At 45.3% G+C, this 19,402-nt stretch overlaps 1 protein-coding gene across 1 annotated transcript in view; it reads left to right on the top strand.

Moving 5' to 3' along the window:
• PFKM (phosphofructokinase, muscle) overlaps positions 1-19,402 on the top strand; it is a 60,211-nt gene that overhangs the window by 2,999 nt on the left and 37,810 nt on the right. The window contains exons 2-4 of the mRNA XM_056851785.1: positions 5,969-6,063; positions 14,058-14,131; positions 17,428-17,505. Coding sequence (XP_056707763.1) covers positions 5,973-6,063; positions 14,058-14,131; positions 17,428-17,505 — 243 coding nt within the window. The 5' untranslated portion in view covers positions 5,969-5,972. The remainder of the gene's footprint in view (positions 1-5,968; positions 6,064-14,057; positions 14,132-17,427; positions 17,506-19,402) is intronic.

The following is a 19,402-nucleotide window of genomic DNA, read 5'->3' as shown; positions in this document are numbered from 1 at the left end:
TATAAATGTTTATTATTATTATTATTATTATTAGTAGTAGTAGTAGTAGTAGTAGTAGTAGTTATGCCCTTCTCAGCCCATTGATTTCAGTGGGCTTAGAAGGATCTAACTCAGCTTATGGATGCACTGTTAAAATTCTGTCCCAGTTCACCTGTAGGCTCACATGTTTTAGTGGGCACAGCTTTCACCCTTTTTAGCAACAGCCACGAGAGCTGAAAGCGGGCAGCCCGTTCCTGAGCCTTTTGGCGGCTGGGGACGGTGTGGCCGAGGCGCTGCCGAGGCGCCTCCAAAGAGGTTCCACAGCCTCCAAAAGGCTGCAAAAAGCCTTTTTAAAAAAGAAAAACTGCGAACGCTGTTTCTGGGGGGAGCGTTCCCAGCCTGGAGGGGCTGTGGAAGCTGACTACCATCAGCTCCGCCTCTGGGAACGCCCCCCACTCTGGCGCCACATGTCTCTTCTGGGATTTATGTCCCGGAGGGACTGCGCTGCCAGGGGAGCAGCATGCAGCTCCATAGTGCTCGGGCGCTGATGGAACTGCCCCCTCCGCCAGCATATCAGCCCATTCCTGATTGCGCTGGCGTTGCTCCCCCCATGCCGGCACCCGGGCTACTTACGCCGCCATGAGTGGCCCCAACGCCAGTGGGGAGGCCCGGATGCCGGTCCCCTGGTGCTGCCGCAGCAGTGCCACCCAGGGACACCGGCTGGCTCTTCTCCCAGCATCCCACCGGTGCAAATCCCCACGCTGGCGTTCCAGGGGGTGTGCTGGCATCCCAGGGGCGTTCCTGGGGTGTGCTGGAGGGTGGCGCTGCCTATAGGCAGCCTCCTGTCCCCTTTCACCACGGGTACACCACCAGGATGAACAGCCTGGCTGTGCCTGTTTTTTAGCCTCGCTGTTTTCAATGGGGCTAAAAGCCCCATTTAAAAAACAAAAAGCCTCTAAAAGGCTTTTTTGGGCATTTCAGCGGCCAGGAAACGGCTGTAGAGGCGCCGCAGCTGCACCTTGGCCACGCCGTCCCCAGCCGCTGACATCTCAGGAATGGGCTGTAAGTGCCTCTTATCACGGAATAAGAGGCACCTACGCTGGTGGTGGGGTCACGCCGCCTCCCAAGCCCAATTGCCCCCCCCAACCTCAGGAATGAGCCCTTAATGTATTTTAAATCTTAACCATGAACACTGGGAATCCACCACCAGAAGAAAAAGTCTCCTGACTAGTTAGGACATCAGGAATCTGCCTTTGTAATAACAATGGGAAATGAATCCACTGTTGGTTTGGGGCTTTTGATTGAGAATGGGTCGTCTTTCTGGAAATTGCTCTCACCTACCTGGTGCGCACACGTGCCACGCTCAAGCGAAACTATCGCAGTAGGATCTTCTGGCCCGACGGTCTGCGAAATGGTCAACAATGGTGAACCACCAACCCTCCGGTGGTTGTGACCTGGGGTCTAAGAATGAGGTGCCTGGGTCTCCTAGCAATGCCAGGGTGAACATTCTATGACCGCGGTCCTCGGAGGATGGAGGAAAAGGTATCAGATGTCACCATGATGGCAAATACAAAGGCAATTGACATTTATTTTAACGATGCTGCCGAAGCGACATGGGAGGCACGATTTTCCACGCTAGGTAACGGACTGAGATGGGGCAGGTGGGCAGAGTCGGGACTAACCTGAAGACAGTATAGACACTGCAAGTTCTATGGGCTGGCATCCAGCCAGCCAAGGATGTTCTTCCAAAAATGTTTTTCTTCATCTTACAATATGCATTATTATTATTCCTGAGGATGGCAAAGGCAAAAATTCCAGTTATAACAGAAGGGGAAAAAATACCCACAAAATTCAAAACTACATTTTTTGGCACAGGCTAATCCCACTGTTTTTTTAAAGCTGACAGGAAGAAATTAGATTCCTTTGAAATGTGGTGTTGGAGGAGAGTGTTACAGATACCCTGGACTACCAAAAAAACAAATCCGTGGTTTTAGATCAAGTCAAGCCTGAACTGACCTTAGAAGCTAAAATGACTAAACTGAGGCTATCGTATTTTGGTCACATTACGAGAAGACAAGAGTCACTAGAAAAGACAGTCATGCTAGGAAAAGTTGAGGGCAGCAGGAAAGGAGGAAGACCCAACGAGAGATGGATTGACTCAATAAAGGAAGCCACAGCCCTCAATTTGCAAGACCTGAGCAAGGCTGCCAAAGATAGGACATTTTGGGGGACGTTGATTCATAGGGTCGCCATGAGTCGGAAGCGACTTGACGGCACTTAACACACACACAATCCCACTGTTGTGTTAATAGATAACTTTTTTTAAAAATTGTTTTTTTCTTAGCATATATAAAGACAAGCTTGGGAAAAGGTGATATAGGCTGTGGGGATATAAGTTTCATATTTTTTTAATGTGCAGTATTGCCCATAAAGCTTAAAATACCTGTAAATTATGCAGCTATTGACATATTATGACATATTTTATTTATATAGTTAAAACATTTTTATGCTGCCCTTTCCACCCAGTTCAGGGTTCTCAAGACAGTGAACACCCAAAATATTAAAACACTTTTAAAAATGCATATATATAAATCAATAAAAACAATTCAGCAAACAGACAGACATAATTGGGAATATTTGGGCTCCTTGTTAGGGGGTAATACTGTTCAGTGTTGCAAAATATTGTCAAATTCCTTGTGTTGCTAACATTCAACTAAAATCATCTGTGAGCTGATTTACTTTTTTAGAAGCAAGAATGATAATTTCATCCCAAAGAGATACCGATCAATATAGACCAAGAACTTGTACATGAAATAACATAATTCATCCGAGGAAAGTTAAAAAGAAAGCACACTTTTACTTAGCCATTAAAATTACAATTTTATAGACTGCATTCACAGTTCCGGTTTCTAATGTTCTCAGTAGATGCACAGGCGATGTAATCCTATGGAGAGTTACTCTGTATAGATTTCAGTGGGTTTCCACCGGAGTAACTGTAAAGGGTTGCACTTCTCTAATATAAGTAGCTTTATATTTAATATGTCTTACTTGCCAATTATGTAATTTCTGCAAACTATGAATTGCCCATATGAAGATTCACAGTGTGCATGTATTTAAAATTTTGTAAATACACAAAAACCCAGTAGATTCGACAGATAAACCAAGCGCACGGGAAGGGAATGCCAGCCTCCAGGTGGGGAAATCTCCCAGAATTAGAACTGATTTCCAGACTACAGAAAATGACTGCCTTGGAGAACTGGCTCTAAGGCAGTGATGTCAAACATATGGCCTGGGTGTCAGATCCGACCCCTTGGGAGCTCTTATATGGCCTGTGAGCCGTAGCCACCACCACCCTGCTCCTGACCTGGGCTGCCGTGCCGACTGTAAGAGTGTTATTGTTTTAACCCTGTTTGTATTTTAAGTACAAAAATAAAGTTTTAAAAAATCATTAATTGGCTTTGCCTGTGTCTTCTATTAAGTTTGTATCTCCGGTACCTGGCATTAAATTTTATGGTACACATGGCCCAGCCCGACCGAGCGGCGTTTATGTCATATCTAGTTTATGTCATATCTAGTACCTGGCCATCCGCCAGGTACTAGCTGGAGATCTCCTGCTGATCTCCAGCTGATAGAGATCAGTTCACCTGGAGAAAACGGCCGCTTTGGCAATTGGACTCTATGGCATTGAAGCCCCTCCCCAAACCTTGCCCTCCTCAGGCTCCTCCCCCAAAACCTCCCACCTGCGGCGAAGAAGGACCTGGCAACCCTAGTCATATCTGGCCCTCGTAACAAATGAGTTTGACACCCCTGCTCTATGGCATTATAGCATGCTGAGCTCCCTCTCCTCCCGAGGCTCCATCCCCAAATCTCCAGGAATTTCCCAATCTGGAACTGGCAACTGTAGAAGGGATGGTACAGAATCCAAACACCAGAATACTTCATAAGAACCTGCTTACTGGGCACAGAAACAGTAGAGGCCATCTTTGTGAACATAACAAAAATCCTTTATTGCTGCTAGGGATAATATAAATTGGTTTGACCTAGATGGGCATTGATTTCATTGTGTGGTTTGCAGGAATCAGGAGGCTACTGGTGTAAGACTGCACAGGATTGTGCTATTTCTTCTTTTCAAAAGCAAGGCTTTTTGAACTTTGGAGCTTTGGCTTCTCATAGCCCATTTGGAAAAGATTGCGGCTGAGGTTGTGTTTTAGAGGAGGGGTGTTTTTATTTATCCTTTCGGTGACAATGGCCCTTTTAGTGAGGTCCGCAAAAAGCAGGCGGCTCTGGCTGTGTTGAGTCTACTTTGAGACGTTAATGCAAGTTGTTCGGCTTTCTTGACTTGGAGTGCAAGCATTAATTGACTGAAGCTTCTGGCCGTTCATCAGTGGCAGCCAGTTTTAATGGGGGAACATCAATTTTACTGTGAAGCTGAGATTTAAACGCGTACCTTTTTGGGGAGCGGTTTTGATTCCGTTGTGTTTTCATATAGCAAGGAATGAAGAACAAGATTATAAAGATGTGACTTATAACAAAAGTTGGCCGTGCTTGTACATTTCCATCAGCATCTCAAAATCACCTACATTGATATTTTCTTATTAATAATGCTCATTTATTCCTGAGTAATTTATTTAATTGTAATTAATTTAAAAGGCTGTTCATTACAAGTTATTGCATCCACTGAAAGCAGGTGACATGGCTGTTGTGATGCTGTTACTCTGTGGTTAAATTTATAGGGGCGATAATTAAATACCAAAAGAATTACACTAAGTAAGGCATTTTATTCCTTTATTTTCTGCTCAAGGCTATATCTATAAGAGCAGAGATAGATAGAATAACTATATATTAAAAGATTCTGCCAGCAATTCACAATCTGGGGAGCTGCTGTGCCTCAATGGAAGGGTATAAACTTTGCATGCAGAAGGTCCCAGGTTCAATCCCCGGCATCTCCAGTTAAAAGGACCAGGCGGTAGGTGATGTGAAAGACCCTAGAGCGCCGCTGCCAGACTAAACAGACAATGCTATCCTTGATGGACCAAAGGGCTGATGCAGTACAAGGCAGGTTCGTTTAATCCATCCATTGCTGTGGCAAAATACTTGATTGTAATAATATAATTTACTACATTTTTAATCCTGCTCTCATCCAAGGAGAACTAGGCATTGTACATTGGATCCCTTCTTTTTGCTGTGTTCTCACAGCAAGCCCTTGGGATAGGTTAAGCTGAGAGTGACTGACCCATGGTTATCCAGTGACCTCCATGGCCAACTGGGGATTTGAACCTGGGTCTTTCTGGTCCTAGTCCAGTGTTAAAACCATTACACCAGGGGTGTCAGAATTGTTACAAGGGCCAGATATGACATAAAAGTCACTTGGTTGGGCTGGGACTTGCCATCCCAGATCGGCTGGCTCGTGGGCCAGATAAGAGCTCTCAAGGGATTGGATCTGGCCTGCGGGCCTTATGTTTGACACCCCTGCATTACGGTATGCAGGCTTTCATTGCGTCCCGAAGGCTGGTTCTTCCAAAGGATCTTGTTGCCCTGGCTACAGAGATTTCAAAGTCTTTTCGCCTCCTTTGGAAATCTTATCAAGGCCGTGGAGCACTTGAGCTGGCACAAACCCTAATTGGGGATTAAGGCCTATAAAAAAAAAAAAACCTTGAAAATGATGGACGGACGCTACAGCTACTGATTTAAAATCTCTACCTGCTGCTCACCAATGCCCGTGGCAGCTGGCTGGGAGCCTTTTAGGATTAGGTGTGGCTGACGCTGCAGCCGGGATCACTTACAGTGACATTTTCACTTGTCATTTACTGGGAGTAGGCGGAGTGTTCTTTCAAAAGGGCAACACGTGAGGTCTACAAGAAACGCTCCGGGTCTCGCCGGCACTGCTGCCTTGCTGTTGCGAGGGACAAGAAGGCATCGGGGAGAGGGAGAGAGGGCGCTTGCTCCGTCAGCCCCTTTAAAATCTTGTTGGTGTTGACTTTTCAGCTAGAAGAATGTCGCAGAACCCAGCAAAACATGAACACACCGACACTATGGGAGTTGGCAAGGCCATTGCCGTGTTGACGTCTGGAGGAGATGCCCAGGGTAAGTGGATTGGTTCCTCTTCTAGACGCTTTCCGGGTTTGGGTTTTTGCTTGGTGGCCTGAAGAGGCAAAACGAGTCTGAATGGTTAAAATCCCAGTAGGAGAACCATTAAGAAGGACTTGGGTGTTTGGATACTTTCAGGGCATCCGATGAGCTTATGTTAGGGTTGCTAACCTCCAGGTATTAGCTAGAGATCTCCCGCTATTATAACTGATCTCCAGCCAATAGAGATCAGTTCACCTGGCGAAAAGGGCCGTTTTGGTAATTGGACTCTATGGCATTGAAGTCCCTCCCCAAACCCTGCCCTCCTCACGCTCCACCCCAGAAACCTCCCACCGGTGGTGAAGAGGGACCTGGCAACCCTAGTTTATGTTCAGATAATTTGGGGCCTCTGATGAGCGTATCAAGGTGAGCTCATCCAGATGAGCCTGGGCATGTTTTAGTTGGTCAATGTGTTATACAGCAGGAATGTCCGCACTCTATTAAAGTGCTTCTCCTTCTCAAAATTACAGCCTTTCTCAGTAGGGGATACCCTTATCACTATCATGTCCTTCTCATGAGCTTCCTCAGGTCATCTGACTGGCCGTTGCTGGAGACAGAAAACTGGGCTAGAAAGCCCTCCGGTCTGATCCAACAAGCCAGTCCCTGCTGCCCACACCTGCTTCGCTTTTTACTTCCCACTCTCCCGTGCTGCCACCACTTCTGCCTTCCTCCCCAGTAGTCCTCTGCTTTTGTTCTGGATTTTTAAAAAATATATTTATATTCCACTTAAAAACATCTTGCCACATGTCACTCAGCTTGTCAGCAATTACTTGCCCAAATCATAGAATCATAGAGTTGGAAGGAACCACCAGGGTCATCTAGTCCAACCTCCTGCACAATGCAGGAAGTTCTCAACTACCTCCCCCACACTCCCACTGTCCCCTACTACAGTATGCCCAGAACATGGCCAAAACAAAAAAAGTTCCAGGATCCCTGGCCAATCTGACCTGGAGGAAAATGGCACCCAAAGCGACAATTGGCATTTCTTTGGGCATGCAAGAAAGGGCCACGAGAGCCAAACATTGATGCAAACCTTTCTGCCCTCCCTCTCATGATCTGCCTAAGTTCACAGAATCAGCATTGAGAGCTTACCTGCATTCACTCTCAAGGGTCTTGGATTGGAGCCCTTGTTTCTCTGCAATTCCTCATTTACCTTTGCAGAATCCCCAGTTCTTGCTGTTTGTTCCTGAACTGTGGATTTATCTGAATCTGTTGCAGCTACAGAGATTATTGCAAAGCTGACTAAAGCGATTAACTATCTTTGACTGGTTCCATATGATGGCCTTTTTTTGCACTGCTCGATCCTTCTTTTTCTGCATCTGGCTGCAAATGCAATCGAAATAAAGGATTCCACATTGCATTTAATAAAGTTCTGAATTCCCCAGAGAAAAGATGTTTCCCCATGACCAAGATTCTGCCATGTGTCTGTTCAGCAAAGGACCTGCTTCTCCCTTCTATTTCCTTTTTGTTCCATTGTCTTTAGGCTAATTAATTACTTCCCGTTTTCTGGGACATTCCGTTCTCCCTTGTGGCTTGTGAATAAATATTTGATTATCAGTTCTCGTTGGGGAAGAGGGAAAGGTGTCTGATGGACTCTCTTTTCACTTTTTAACAAGCCACAGTCACTGCTCATATTTTTAAAGTTTATTGTTTGTTATTGTTATAGCCTCATCACAAAAATAGGTCATTTCAAACACAAGGTAAGAAAAGTCAAGTGTTTATTAATGGGATAGGACTGGCCAGAGAAGGTGGCAAATCGTTACTCAGACATGAAATAATGATGATGATGATGATGATGATGATGATGATAAAGTTAGCCACCCTGAGCCTGGCTTGCTGGGGTACAAATAAATAAATTAATAGTAGTAGTAGTAGTAGTAGTAGTAGTAGTAGTAGTAGTACCCCAGCAAGCCGGGCTCAGGGTGGCTAACATCATATAAATACAAATATAAAGGAGAAGGAAAATGCATTAAAAATGCATTTGTTAGAGAGCCAGTGTGGTGTAGTGGTTAAGAGCGGTGGTTTGGAGTGGTGGACTCTGATCTGGAGAACCGGGTTTGATTCCCCCACTCCTCCACATGAGCGGCGGAGGCTAATCTGGTGAACCGGGTTGGTTTCCTCACTCCTACACACGAAGTCATCTGGGTGACCTTGGGCTAGTCACACTCTCCTAGCCCCACCTACCTCACAGGATGTCTGATGTGGGGAGGGGAGGGGAGGGGAAGATGATTGTAAGCAGGTTTGAGTCTCCCTTAAGTGGTAGAGAAAGTCGGCATATAAAAACCAACTCTTCTTCTAAAAAGAACAGTAGCCCTTGGAAGCCTCGATTTGGTGCTGCAATTATGTTTTAAGTAGAAAAAATAGTAATAAATTTGGTCTTCAGAAAGCAATAAATATGGGAACGAAATAGGTTGATGCACATGCTTTTGATTGCCGGCACAATTAAGCATGAGGTTTCCATTTCCTTGCACAAAACACCCGGGAGTGAAAAGTAATCCCTACAGGCCAACACAAAGTAATCCCTCTTGCCCTCAAGATGTTGGAGAGCCCGGGGACCAAGTTTCATCAGAGAAGAATCCGGCTTTGATTCCTAACATGAATGAATGAATTTATTTTTACTGCATTAGCCAGAACACAGGTGTCCTAACATGAGTTCTGAAAGGCCAATGGAAACCTGAGGGAATTTTGCAGCCTCCTTGGTCTTCAGGGAAAGCAAGATCTCCAAAGCAGCAGCCACCTGGGTTCATGGATTCTCCATGGGGGCAGTCACATGCGCGGGGGGGATTTTCTGAGTGGTGTTGGATTGCGCCTCTGCAACCGCCGTAGTATATTTTGGAGCCGGCAAGCACGGTGGACTGGCAGACAGGTTGCAGGCACTTGCTTTAAATGTCAACATGCCCAAAATAAAATGTGCAAGTCATATGAGGATGCAGTTGGGATATATAGGGCTGGCATATAGAGGATGGTGTGGAGTTGTTTTCTGTTGCCCCATGAACATGTCCACTCCCCTCTTAAAGCTTTCCAAGTTGGCAGCCATCACCACAACCTGGGGTAGGGAGTTCCACAATTATACTATGCATTGTGTGAAGAAACGTATTGCTGCTGCAATTTCTAACCTAAGTCTGTATGACTGTATTTTAATTCTTAGTTGGATTTCCCACTGATCTGGAGATATTCTCTCCTAATCTCCTTCTAGACATTAGGAAGAATTTTCTAACAGAGCTGTTCCTTGGGAGGGGGTAAGCTCTCCTTCCCTGGAGGTTTTTAAGGTTAGATGGCCATCTGTCAGCAATGCTGATTCTATGACCTCAGGCAGATCATGAGAGGGAACACATCTTGGTCATCTTCTGGGCATGGAGTGGGGGGTCACTGGGGGTGGTGGCAGGGAAGTAGTTGTGAATTTCCTGCATTGTGCAGGGGGTTGGACTAGATGGCCCTGGTGGTCCAACCGTATGATTCTATGATTCACCCCCCCCCAGTGTTCATTTTAGGCATTGCTTTAGATCAATCTTGATGTTATGACTTATGTCAGGGCCAAACTGGAACGGTTGGAGGTATCTCCGCTTCACTCTGGAGAAACTAGCTTGGAACACCCTGGGAGCTGCTTGTCCCGTCATGTATCGAGATGCTGGGCTTGCATCCAAACTCCCAAAGGTGACACAGGAACAGAACTTAAGATGTTGGTCTTATGATCTGTCTGAAGTGCTTCTCTGACGCTGCCATCCTGAGCCTTTTCATTTATGTAAAAGGTATGAAATTTCTTTTCAAGAATGTTTTGGCTTTTGACCTTAGGCGTTTACTCTGTCTTAAAGTTCAGTTCATCACAACCTCAGGGTTGTGGTTTTTTGCACATGCGCCACCACTCCCTTGTGCTAGATTGTGTCTGTAACACCTGGTTCATTCTTAGCAGCGGAACAACAAAAAGGGGGGGGGAACTCAACCAGATATGTAGACAGAGCTTCAAAGGTTGAGCTGCAAAGTATTCAGTCTAACAAAATAATTACATTTATTTCAAGGCTTACACAGTAAACTTGTTAAAAACACAGAGCCTGGAATATAGGCGACATATTAAAACCAGTTATTAAATTCTTATGCAAAGTTGATAGAACTGTGTAAATGACCAATGCCTGACCAGATGCATTTCGGCCTGAGTAGGCCATCAGCAATCATGTGTGTAAAGTTCCATCAAGTCGCAACCGACTTATGGCGACCCCTTTTGGGGTTTTCATGGCAAGAGATTAACAGAGGTGGTTTGCCAGTGCCTTCCTCTGCACAGCAACCCTGGTATTCCTTGGTGGTCTCCCATCCAAATACGAACCAGGGCTGACCCTGCTTAGCTTCTGAGATCTGACGAGATCAGGCTAGCCTGGGCCATCCAGGTCAGGGCTCAGCAATCATAAATACATAAAATTATAAAAACACATCCAGAAATAAACCTTAAGAAATATTTTAATCTAATATTTTGTGTGGCTTGCTGTAAATTCTTAACCCAAATTGTGGGTCTTTGCCACATGGACAGTGGCTCGCACAATCTGATGCGAAATGAACAGTGCTTCCGAATGTGCATACATCAACCTGTGATGAATCAGAATTGGCAATGTATGTATTTATGACCACTGAGAAAGACCTATTCTGGCCAAAACGCGTCTGGTCAAGCATTGGTCATTTACATTGTTATATCAGCTGTGCATAAGAATTTTATAACTGATTTTTATATGTAGCTTGTATTCAAGGCCCTGTGTTTTTAACAATCTTGCTGTGTACACCTTGAAATAAATGTTATTATTTTGTTATATTGTATAGTTTGTAGCTCATTCTTAGCACTGGCCATGTCCATTGACACATGGCAGGGTTCATAACTGTCAAAACTAAAGGAAGCTTTATCGGTTAAACAGTGACATCCTCTTTCTTTCCTAACAAAGCTTCTGAGCCCGGTATATACATACAAGCATGCACTTTGCATGCAGAAGGTCCCAGGCTCAATTCCCAGCATCTCCAGTTAAAAAGGACCAGGTCGTAGATGGTGTGAAAGGTCTGAGACCCTAGAAAGCTGCTTCCAGCCTGAGTAAACAAGACTGTGATGGACCAAGGGTCTGATTCAGTATAAAGCAGCTTCATGTGTGTTCAGATCTGTAATGCATAGCTTTTTAATACTGAAACAGTAAAACATAAGTAAGTTTATCTCATCTGTATCACACTCACCTTCCAAATAGTTCACAGTGGTACACTGGGTGTTGTCACATTTACTCCTTTGCAATAGCCCTGCAAAGTAGATTAATCTGGGCGATTATGATGACTGGTCCAGGATCACCCAAGTACATTGGAATCCACATTTCCCTACTGCTAACCCAGTCCTCTTACCACTATACCACATTGGCTCTTCTGCAGGTTTGGGAACAAAGGAAGATGCAAAGCTTGTACTGATGGCTTACTTCTATGAGGATAAAAGCAAGAGTTCAGTAGCCCCTTAAAGACTAACAAAATTTCTGGCAGGATATGAGTTTTCGTGAGCCACAGCTCACTTCTTCAGATCTTCATATACTTTCTGGCTCTTCCACAACATGAGTTGCGAAGTAGACAGCTGAAGTCTTGGTATACTTTTTTCAGATGTAAATCCTTCTGAGCGGTCTGTATAAAATTATGTAATCTGCCCTGGTCATTGGGGAGCTTGTAGGAAATAAAAGGCAAATAAGGGGAGAGGCTGTGGCTTGGGGAGAGTATCTGCTTTGCATCTTCTCAGGCTCGATCCCTGGTATATCCAGTCAAAAGGACTGGGTAGCAGGTGATATGAAAGGCCTTTTACCCTAGACCAGGGGTGTCAATCATAAGGCCCATGGGCCAGATCCAGCCCCTTGAGAGTTCTTATCCAGCTTTCGAGGCAGCCAACCCCCCAACCCCCCTCCTCACTCTCCCATTTCCTTTGTCCTACAAGAGGGTACTCTGCTCTTTCGGCTTCTCGTCTCTCTGTGGTTTACATTGTCCTAGCCTCTCAAGGAATCTGGTTCTGAATCTCTTGGGCAAACTCTTGCAGCGGTGCCACTGATCTTGCACACTTGTGTATTTGCGACGGAGATGTGATCCCATCGAGGAGCCACAGCGATTTGTCTTAGCCAGCGTGGTGTAGTGGTTAAGAGCGGTGGTTTGGAGCGGTGGAGTCTGATCTGTAGAACTGTGGTTGTTTCCCCACGCCTCCACATGAGCGGCGAAGGCTAATCTGGTGAACTGGATTTGTTTCCCCACTCCTTCACATGAAGCCAGCTGGGTGACCTTGGGCTAGTCACAGCTCTCTTAAAGCTCTCTCAGTCCCACCTCCCTCACAGGGTGTCTGTTGTGGGGAAGGGAAAGGAAAGGAAGGGAAGGTGATTGTAAGCCAGTTTGAGTCTCTTTTAAATGGTAGAGAAAGTCCGCATATAAAAACCACCTCTTCTTCGGCAGTTTTTTTGGAAGACCCCCAATTTCTCTTGTTTTGGGTCATGAGCACCTGTGCATTAAATTGCACCAAACAACTTCCAGGCCTTCAGAGGAGGTTTTTGTTTTGGTTTTTTTGCCCTATTTGCTAACGGTTCAGTGGTTCACCTAGAACGTTGACCTTGTGAGAATTTTTGTTGTAGAACGACTCTTATTGCAACACCTTTGAGCCGCTCTGTTGTGACCGTTGTGATTTATGTACCGTTGCTTATTTTGTATTTCTTTGTGTGTGTTTTTCAAAAAACCAAATAACCAAATAAAGAGCTTTTTAAAAATAAAAAATAAGTGCAATTCCGGGTAAGGGGAATGGCCACTTCCAAACGGGGGAAAATGTGCAATTAAAAAATCAAAAGCTAGCTGCAAAAAACTGCAAAAGCTAGCTGATACAAATAGCCACTGATGATAGGGGGTAAAGCCACTGAATATAGGGGGTAAAGTAACATCCGGGCTCCTCTAAAATACAATACCTGGATCACACATAATGATTTCGTGTCCCCACCCTCCAGCCAAAGACACTCCCTTGTGGACTCCCCTCCTTCTCTCCATATAGTGTTCACCAATGTTTCAAAGATGAATGTCATAATTGTAGAACATGGGGACCCTTTTCCTGACAAGCCATAGGAAGTTGTTAATGTTAGGATAATGGGGCAGTGATACACACATAAGAAAAAGTGCACAGGTGTGTAGTAGCAGCATGCACCATGCACACCAAATTGCAATAATGTACACTGTTGTGCAATTCCAGTTTTCCTTTTTGTAAAAAGCCTTGTGAGATGGGGGAAGATCACTGCTTGGGGCAACACGTAGCTGATAAAAACAAGTACTACACGTTATTGCCACGCCAATGTTCAGGCTGGTCATAAATGGAATGCCACTGTGTACAGGGGAACCAGTGCCAGGGACCATAGAGTTGCTAGAGGTAGAGTGGCTCCTTTATCCTAGAACCATAGAGTTGGAAGGGGCCATACAGGGGAGCCAGCGTGGCGTAGTGGTTAAGAGCTGTGGTTTGGAGTGGTGGAGTCTGATCTGGAGAACCGGGTTTGATTCCCCCACTGCTCCACATGAGCGGCGGAGGCTAATCTGGTGGACTGGATTTGTTCCTTCCCCTACACACGAAGCCAGCTGGGTGACCTAGGACTAGTCACAGCTCTCTTAGAGCTCTCTCAGCCCCACCCTATCTCACAGGATGTCTGTTGTGGGGAGGGGAAGGGAAGGTGATTGTCGGCTGGTTTGATTCTCCCTTAAGTGGTAGAGAAAGTTGACATATAAAAGCCAAGTCTTCTTCTCCTTCTTCCATCTAGTCCAATCCCCTGCTCAATGAAGAATCCACCTACGGTAGGATTTCTTAGTGTAAATTAGATGGTCAGGTCTCTGTGGTCTTACAGCCTCTAGAAATTGCTACGGAGATATCTTTTATATCAGACCATAATCCAGTTTTGTTTTGTGGGCATGAACAACTTTTCTTTTTCCTCCTTTCTGCACAGGCATGAACGCCGCTGTCCGGGCAGTGGTCCGTGTGGGGATATACACAGGTGCCAAAGTGTTCTTTGTTCATGAGGTAAGTTGATATAATACTTTCTTTCTTAGCCGGTGCCTCTCTTTGTTTAGTTACAAACGGCATTTAATTCTGAGCTACAATCCTCTGGAGGGGTCCCCTTCCCTTCTGTTTTATATTGTCCACCTGCACAGTATAAAAACCTGTCCTTGCTGGAAGGCCTTAAAAATTTTATGGCTTACAGATGGGTGTTTTGTTCAAAAACTGGGGTCTGTTATGAACACAGGATGAGTGTGAATTAAGTGTGACCCTGCCTCTGCAACAAAGCAGATCCTTCTGGAGAGAGAAATTTTTAAGGCACAAAATCGTACCAGCAGTATATTTATTGATGGCGTTCTGCAAACTATGTAAAACAGAATTGTTTGGGAGGGCATTTTTATAAAGGTGACAGGGCTAGATTGTAGCAGAATGGTTCAGAGGTTTCAAGGAAGGGAGCGGGTTTGTTGGCTTTACTACTGTATATGGTATGTGATATCTGGTGCTTTGTGCATTATCTTGTTCTCAGTGCATTGCATTTCTATTTAAGTAATGCCATTTACTGCTTGTTTAATATGTCATGTTTAATACTTACGCTTTGGTTCAGATTTCGGTAATCCCAGTCCTTTTACATTGCTTATTGTATTGACTTACTGTGTGTAATCTGCTTTTGGCTCTCAGTGAGAAAGGTGGACTGTGTGTAATCTGCTTTTGGCTCTCAGTGAGAAAGGTGGACTATAAACGAAGTAAGTAAATAAAGCCAAAGCTCAGGTTCTACATGTCACTGGAGAGACTGATCCTCCAATCACTTATTTACTACTGTATGGCCATTTATGCAGAGGTATTTACTTCGCAGTCCCTGCTGAACTGCTTCGAGGCTTCCTTTGCATTATTCATGATTTTACCGACCTTCAGACATGACTTTGCTGTGGCCTCATTCTTCCGCCGCAGTTCTAGGATCCTGTTTTAGAACAAATTTAAATACTGCTTTGAGGCAAGAGCGACCAAATTCCCCCTATTTCCATGCATAGCTCTTAACTTCAGGTTTCTCTCCCCGTGCCCATTTTGGTTTCTCCCTCCCACGTGTCTGTCCCTCCCATCCAACCCCTTCCCTCAAAGCAAAGCACAAAAGAGGGAGTTAAACCGTCATGAAATGTGCAGGAAGACACTGAAGAGAGGCTGCAAAGGTTGGAAGGCAGCTCCCGGAAGGGAGCTGTGGAGGAATACCCAGCAAAAGCGCACACAGCCCCTTTAAGAGCTGACCCACCCCCTCCAAGTAAAGTGCAACAAGGCTTGTTTTCAGGGGGAGGGACTCAAGCTTCATGATTCACTGGGGATGCCTAATTAATCACAAGATACTCTTGGTTTGCGGGGTGGGAACCCTCATGCATATGAGGTTTGAGAATTTGGAGCAGAAAACTGCAGCAAACCAAACACAAATTTCCCCTGCATAAATGACCAATATGATATGTGATATCTGGTGCTATATGCATTATCTTATTCTCAGTGCATTGCGTTTCTGCTTATGTGATACCATTTACTGCTTGTTTATCACGCCATGTTTAATACTTATGCTTTGGTTCAGAGTTCTGCCATCCCAATCCTATTGCCCTGCTTTTTTGATCACTCATCCTACAGATTGCGTTGATTTACTTGGTGCAATCCAGCTTGAGGCACCATGAGGAAGGCAGACTATAAATAACACAAATACAATGAAATCACATGACCAGAGTTGGCGAGCCAGTGTTTGTTGGGACAGTGTATAGTTTTGCCCCAGGCTTCATAGCTAAATGTGGAAGTTGAGTCTGAGGGCGCGTGTGTGGGTCAAGCAAACTGAATCAGTATGCCCAGAGCATAGGGTTGCCAGCTCTGATACAGATCCTCGTGCTGTGGTGGCAGCTGCCGCCAAAGCAACATTTAAAAAAATCTGCACAGCCAATCAAATCTCTAATAGTCAATCGGAATCCTTGCTGGGCAAAAGCCTCACCTGGCCCCGCTCACCTCCTAAAAACACTTGGCAGGCACCGTGTTGGTGGCCCTCGGTATAATGCCATGCAGTCCACCTTCCAAAGAGGGTTGCCAACCTTCAGGAACCGCCTATCACAAGAGCAGACATACTAACTGCCTTGAACACATTCTGATGAAGACTTTGGGTCGAAACAGGACGATAATCCGGACCTCTGTAATATACGCCCCGGACTGTGAAGTTCGTGAGATCCCAACTTCGTATTGACAGTGCAGTCAACGGGATACGACTCTGCGTATGCACTTCAACAACAAGGCATCCAATTGTGACAACCTTGAAAAGATTATATATGGACAATAATCCCAAAAGAACAATGATTCTAAAAAAGAATGTCTAACCTTTGTAGATAGTTCTATTTGTTTAGATAATATAACTGTATATATTAATAAGTGTTCACTTATATCTGGTCACTGCACATAGAATATAGCACTTTTTGCATAGTTTGGTCTTGTGCTGCTGTGTTTATAGGGTTGTAACCTTCAGGAACTAGCTGGAGATCTCCTGCTATTACAACTGATCTCCAGCTGCTAGAGATTAGTTCACCTGGAGAAAATAGCCACTTGGGCAATTGGACTCTACAGCATTGAAATCTCTTCCCTCCCCTGAAGACGCTCAGTTACTGTTATCAGTGACTAAAATTACAATTATAATTACAAAATTATAATTTTAACCCAATACTTGCCTCATACTATTACAGTCCAAACCCTGCCATTCTCAGGCTCCGCCCCCAAACCTCCCTCTGGTGGCAAAGAGGGACCTGGCACCAAAGCAGCCATTTTCTCCAGGAGAAGTGGAATAAATGCTTCAAATAAATAATAAACAAATAAGTGATTTATGTAGTCTGGAAATCAGCTGTAATTGCGGGAGCTCTCCAGGCCCCACCTGGACGTTGGCGGTGCTCCTTGTACATACTGACCTTTTAAAGAAGTAAGGTAAGGTCAAGGTCCCCTGTACAAGCACCAGGTCATTCCTGACCCATGGGGTGACGTCACATCCCGACGTTTACTAGGCAGACTTTGTTTACGGGGTGGTTTGCCAGTGCCTTCCCCAGTCATCTTCCCTTTACCCCCAGCAAGCTGGGTACTCATTTTACCGACCTGGGAAGGACTGAAGGCTGAGTCGACCTTGAGCCGGCTACCTGAAACCACCTTCCGTTGGGATCGAGCTCAGGTCGCGAGCAGAGCTTTTTACTGCAGTACTGCAGCTTACCACTCTGTGCCACGGGGCTCCTCCTTTAAGAAGAGGAGAGGTTTAATGCTTCTCTTTCAGTAATGCACTTCTGTGTGTTCTGTTTCAGGGCTACCAAGGGCTTGTGGATGGTGGGGACAACATTAAGGAAGCCACCTGGGAGAGCGTGTCCATGATGCTGCAGCTGGTAAGTCTCCCTGAACCTCCTCAGTTTGCAAAACGCTTGAGAGGTGTCCGTCTTCACAAGGGCCGTTTACTAAGATTTTTCAGAAGGGCCTGTGGGTGTGTGAGAGTCCGGATGTGCTTGTATGTGGTACCATTGCAGAGTTGGAGGACGGGCCCTTACTGCTTCTCAAGATAATTTCCATGCTGCTGTTTGAACAGTTGCCATGCACTCAGGCAGAGTTTCTCAGCTGTTTGTATCTTATGTCCCAATGATCACCCTGTTAAAGAACCACCACAATGAAGAAGAGTTGGTTTTTATATGCCGACATTCTCTGCCACTTAAGGGAGACTCAAACCGGCTTACAATCACCTTCCCTTCTCCACAACAGACACCCTGTGAGGTAGGTGGGGCTGAGAGAGCTCTAAGAGCTGTGACTTGCCCAAGGTCACCCAGCTGGCTTCGTGTGTAGGAGTGGGAAAACAAATCCAGTTCACCAGATTAGCCTCCGCCGCTCATGTGGAGGAGTGGGGAATCAAACCCGGTTCTCCAGATCAGACTCCACCGCTCCAAATCACTGCTCTTAACCACTAACCACACTGGCTGGGAACAAAAAAGCCCAAAAGGACATTCATATGTTTACAGGCATTCTGTTGTTATGTTTCATCATTTATGGCAAGATTTAAGAATTTAGCAAAATTGCAGAAGCATAATGGATAATCCTTGGCTAGTAAAGTCAGCAGGAAGTGGTGAATCAAAGATACCTACTGGTGGTCAGGGGAATGGAGGATTAGAAGAAACAACTAGTCTATTACTAGCATGCCAAAAGGTCACAGATGAATAATCAGTTGGCAGAAGATGGCATGTCACACTTGTAGGTAATAGGGATGCCAGCCTCCAAGTGGGACCTGTGCAGACTACAGAGATCGGTTCCCCTGGAGAAAATGGATACTTTGGAGGGAGGACTCTGTGGCATTGTACCCCGCTGAGGTCCCTCTTCTCCCCAGGCTCCATCCCCAGATCTCTAGTTTTCAAACCTGGACCTAGCAACCCTACCTCCCCCCCCCCCATTCCCCGCTGATGGCCAAGGGGGCGACCAGGCAACAATAGCAGGTAACAAAAAGGGAGAAAGGAAATAGTGTTCCTATTGTTGCCATCTTTTAAATAGTGGACATTTTATGGTGCCATCTTATACTTTTGTAACTGCAATAACAATCTTTATTATTTTCTATTAACTTCTTGTAATTTTTGAATTATATATACACCTTTTGGTATTTTTAATGCTTCTCTAACTATTTTTTAGACCTCTGGTACTCTGTAATCCTAGCAGGTAAACACATGGGGACTGAGGGAGTGCAAATTCTGAGTAATTGTTATGAAACCCTTCATCCCACTGGTGGCATTTCTACCATTGGTTGAGAACCACTGCACACACACGTGAACACATGAATCTTCCTTATACTGAATCAGATGCTCGGTCCATCAAAGTCAGTATTGTCTACTCAGACTGGCAGCGGCTCTCCAGGGTCTCAGGCTGAGGTCTTTCACATCACCTACCTGCCTAGTCCCTTTAACTGGAGATGCTGGGGATTGAACCTGGGACCTTCTGCATGCCAAGCAGAGGCTCTGCCACTGATCCACTGCCCCTCCCAAAAATCCACATGAAGCTGCCTTATACTGAATCAGACCCTTGGTCCATCAAAGTCAGTATTGTCTACTCAGACCGCCAGCGGCTCTCCAGGGTCTCATCCTGAGGTCTTTCACATCAGCTACTCACCTAGTCCCTTTGACTGGAGATGCCAGGGATTGAACCTGGGGCCTTCTGCACGCCAAGCAGAGGCTCTGCCACTGAGCCACAAGGCATTCACTTCAAGGCAAAAAGAGAGGTGAAACGTATCTTTTTGCTTGCTGTAGGCTTTCT

Source organism: Euleptes europaea, chromosome 1 (genome assembly GCF_029931775.1).
Source record: "Euleptes europaea isolate rEulEur1 chromosome 1, rEulEur1.hap1, whole genome shotgun sequence".
NCBI lineage: Eukaryota > Metazoa > Chordata > Lepidosauria > Squamata > Sphaerodactylidae > Euleptes > Euleptes europaea.
The sequence above is the reverse complement of the archived record's forward strand: the minus strand, read 5'-3'. Positions and strand labels throughout refer to the sequence as shown.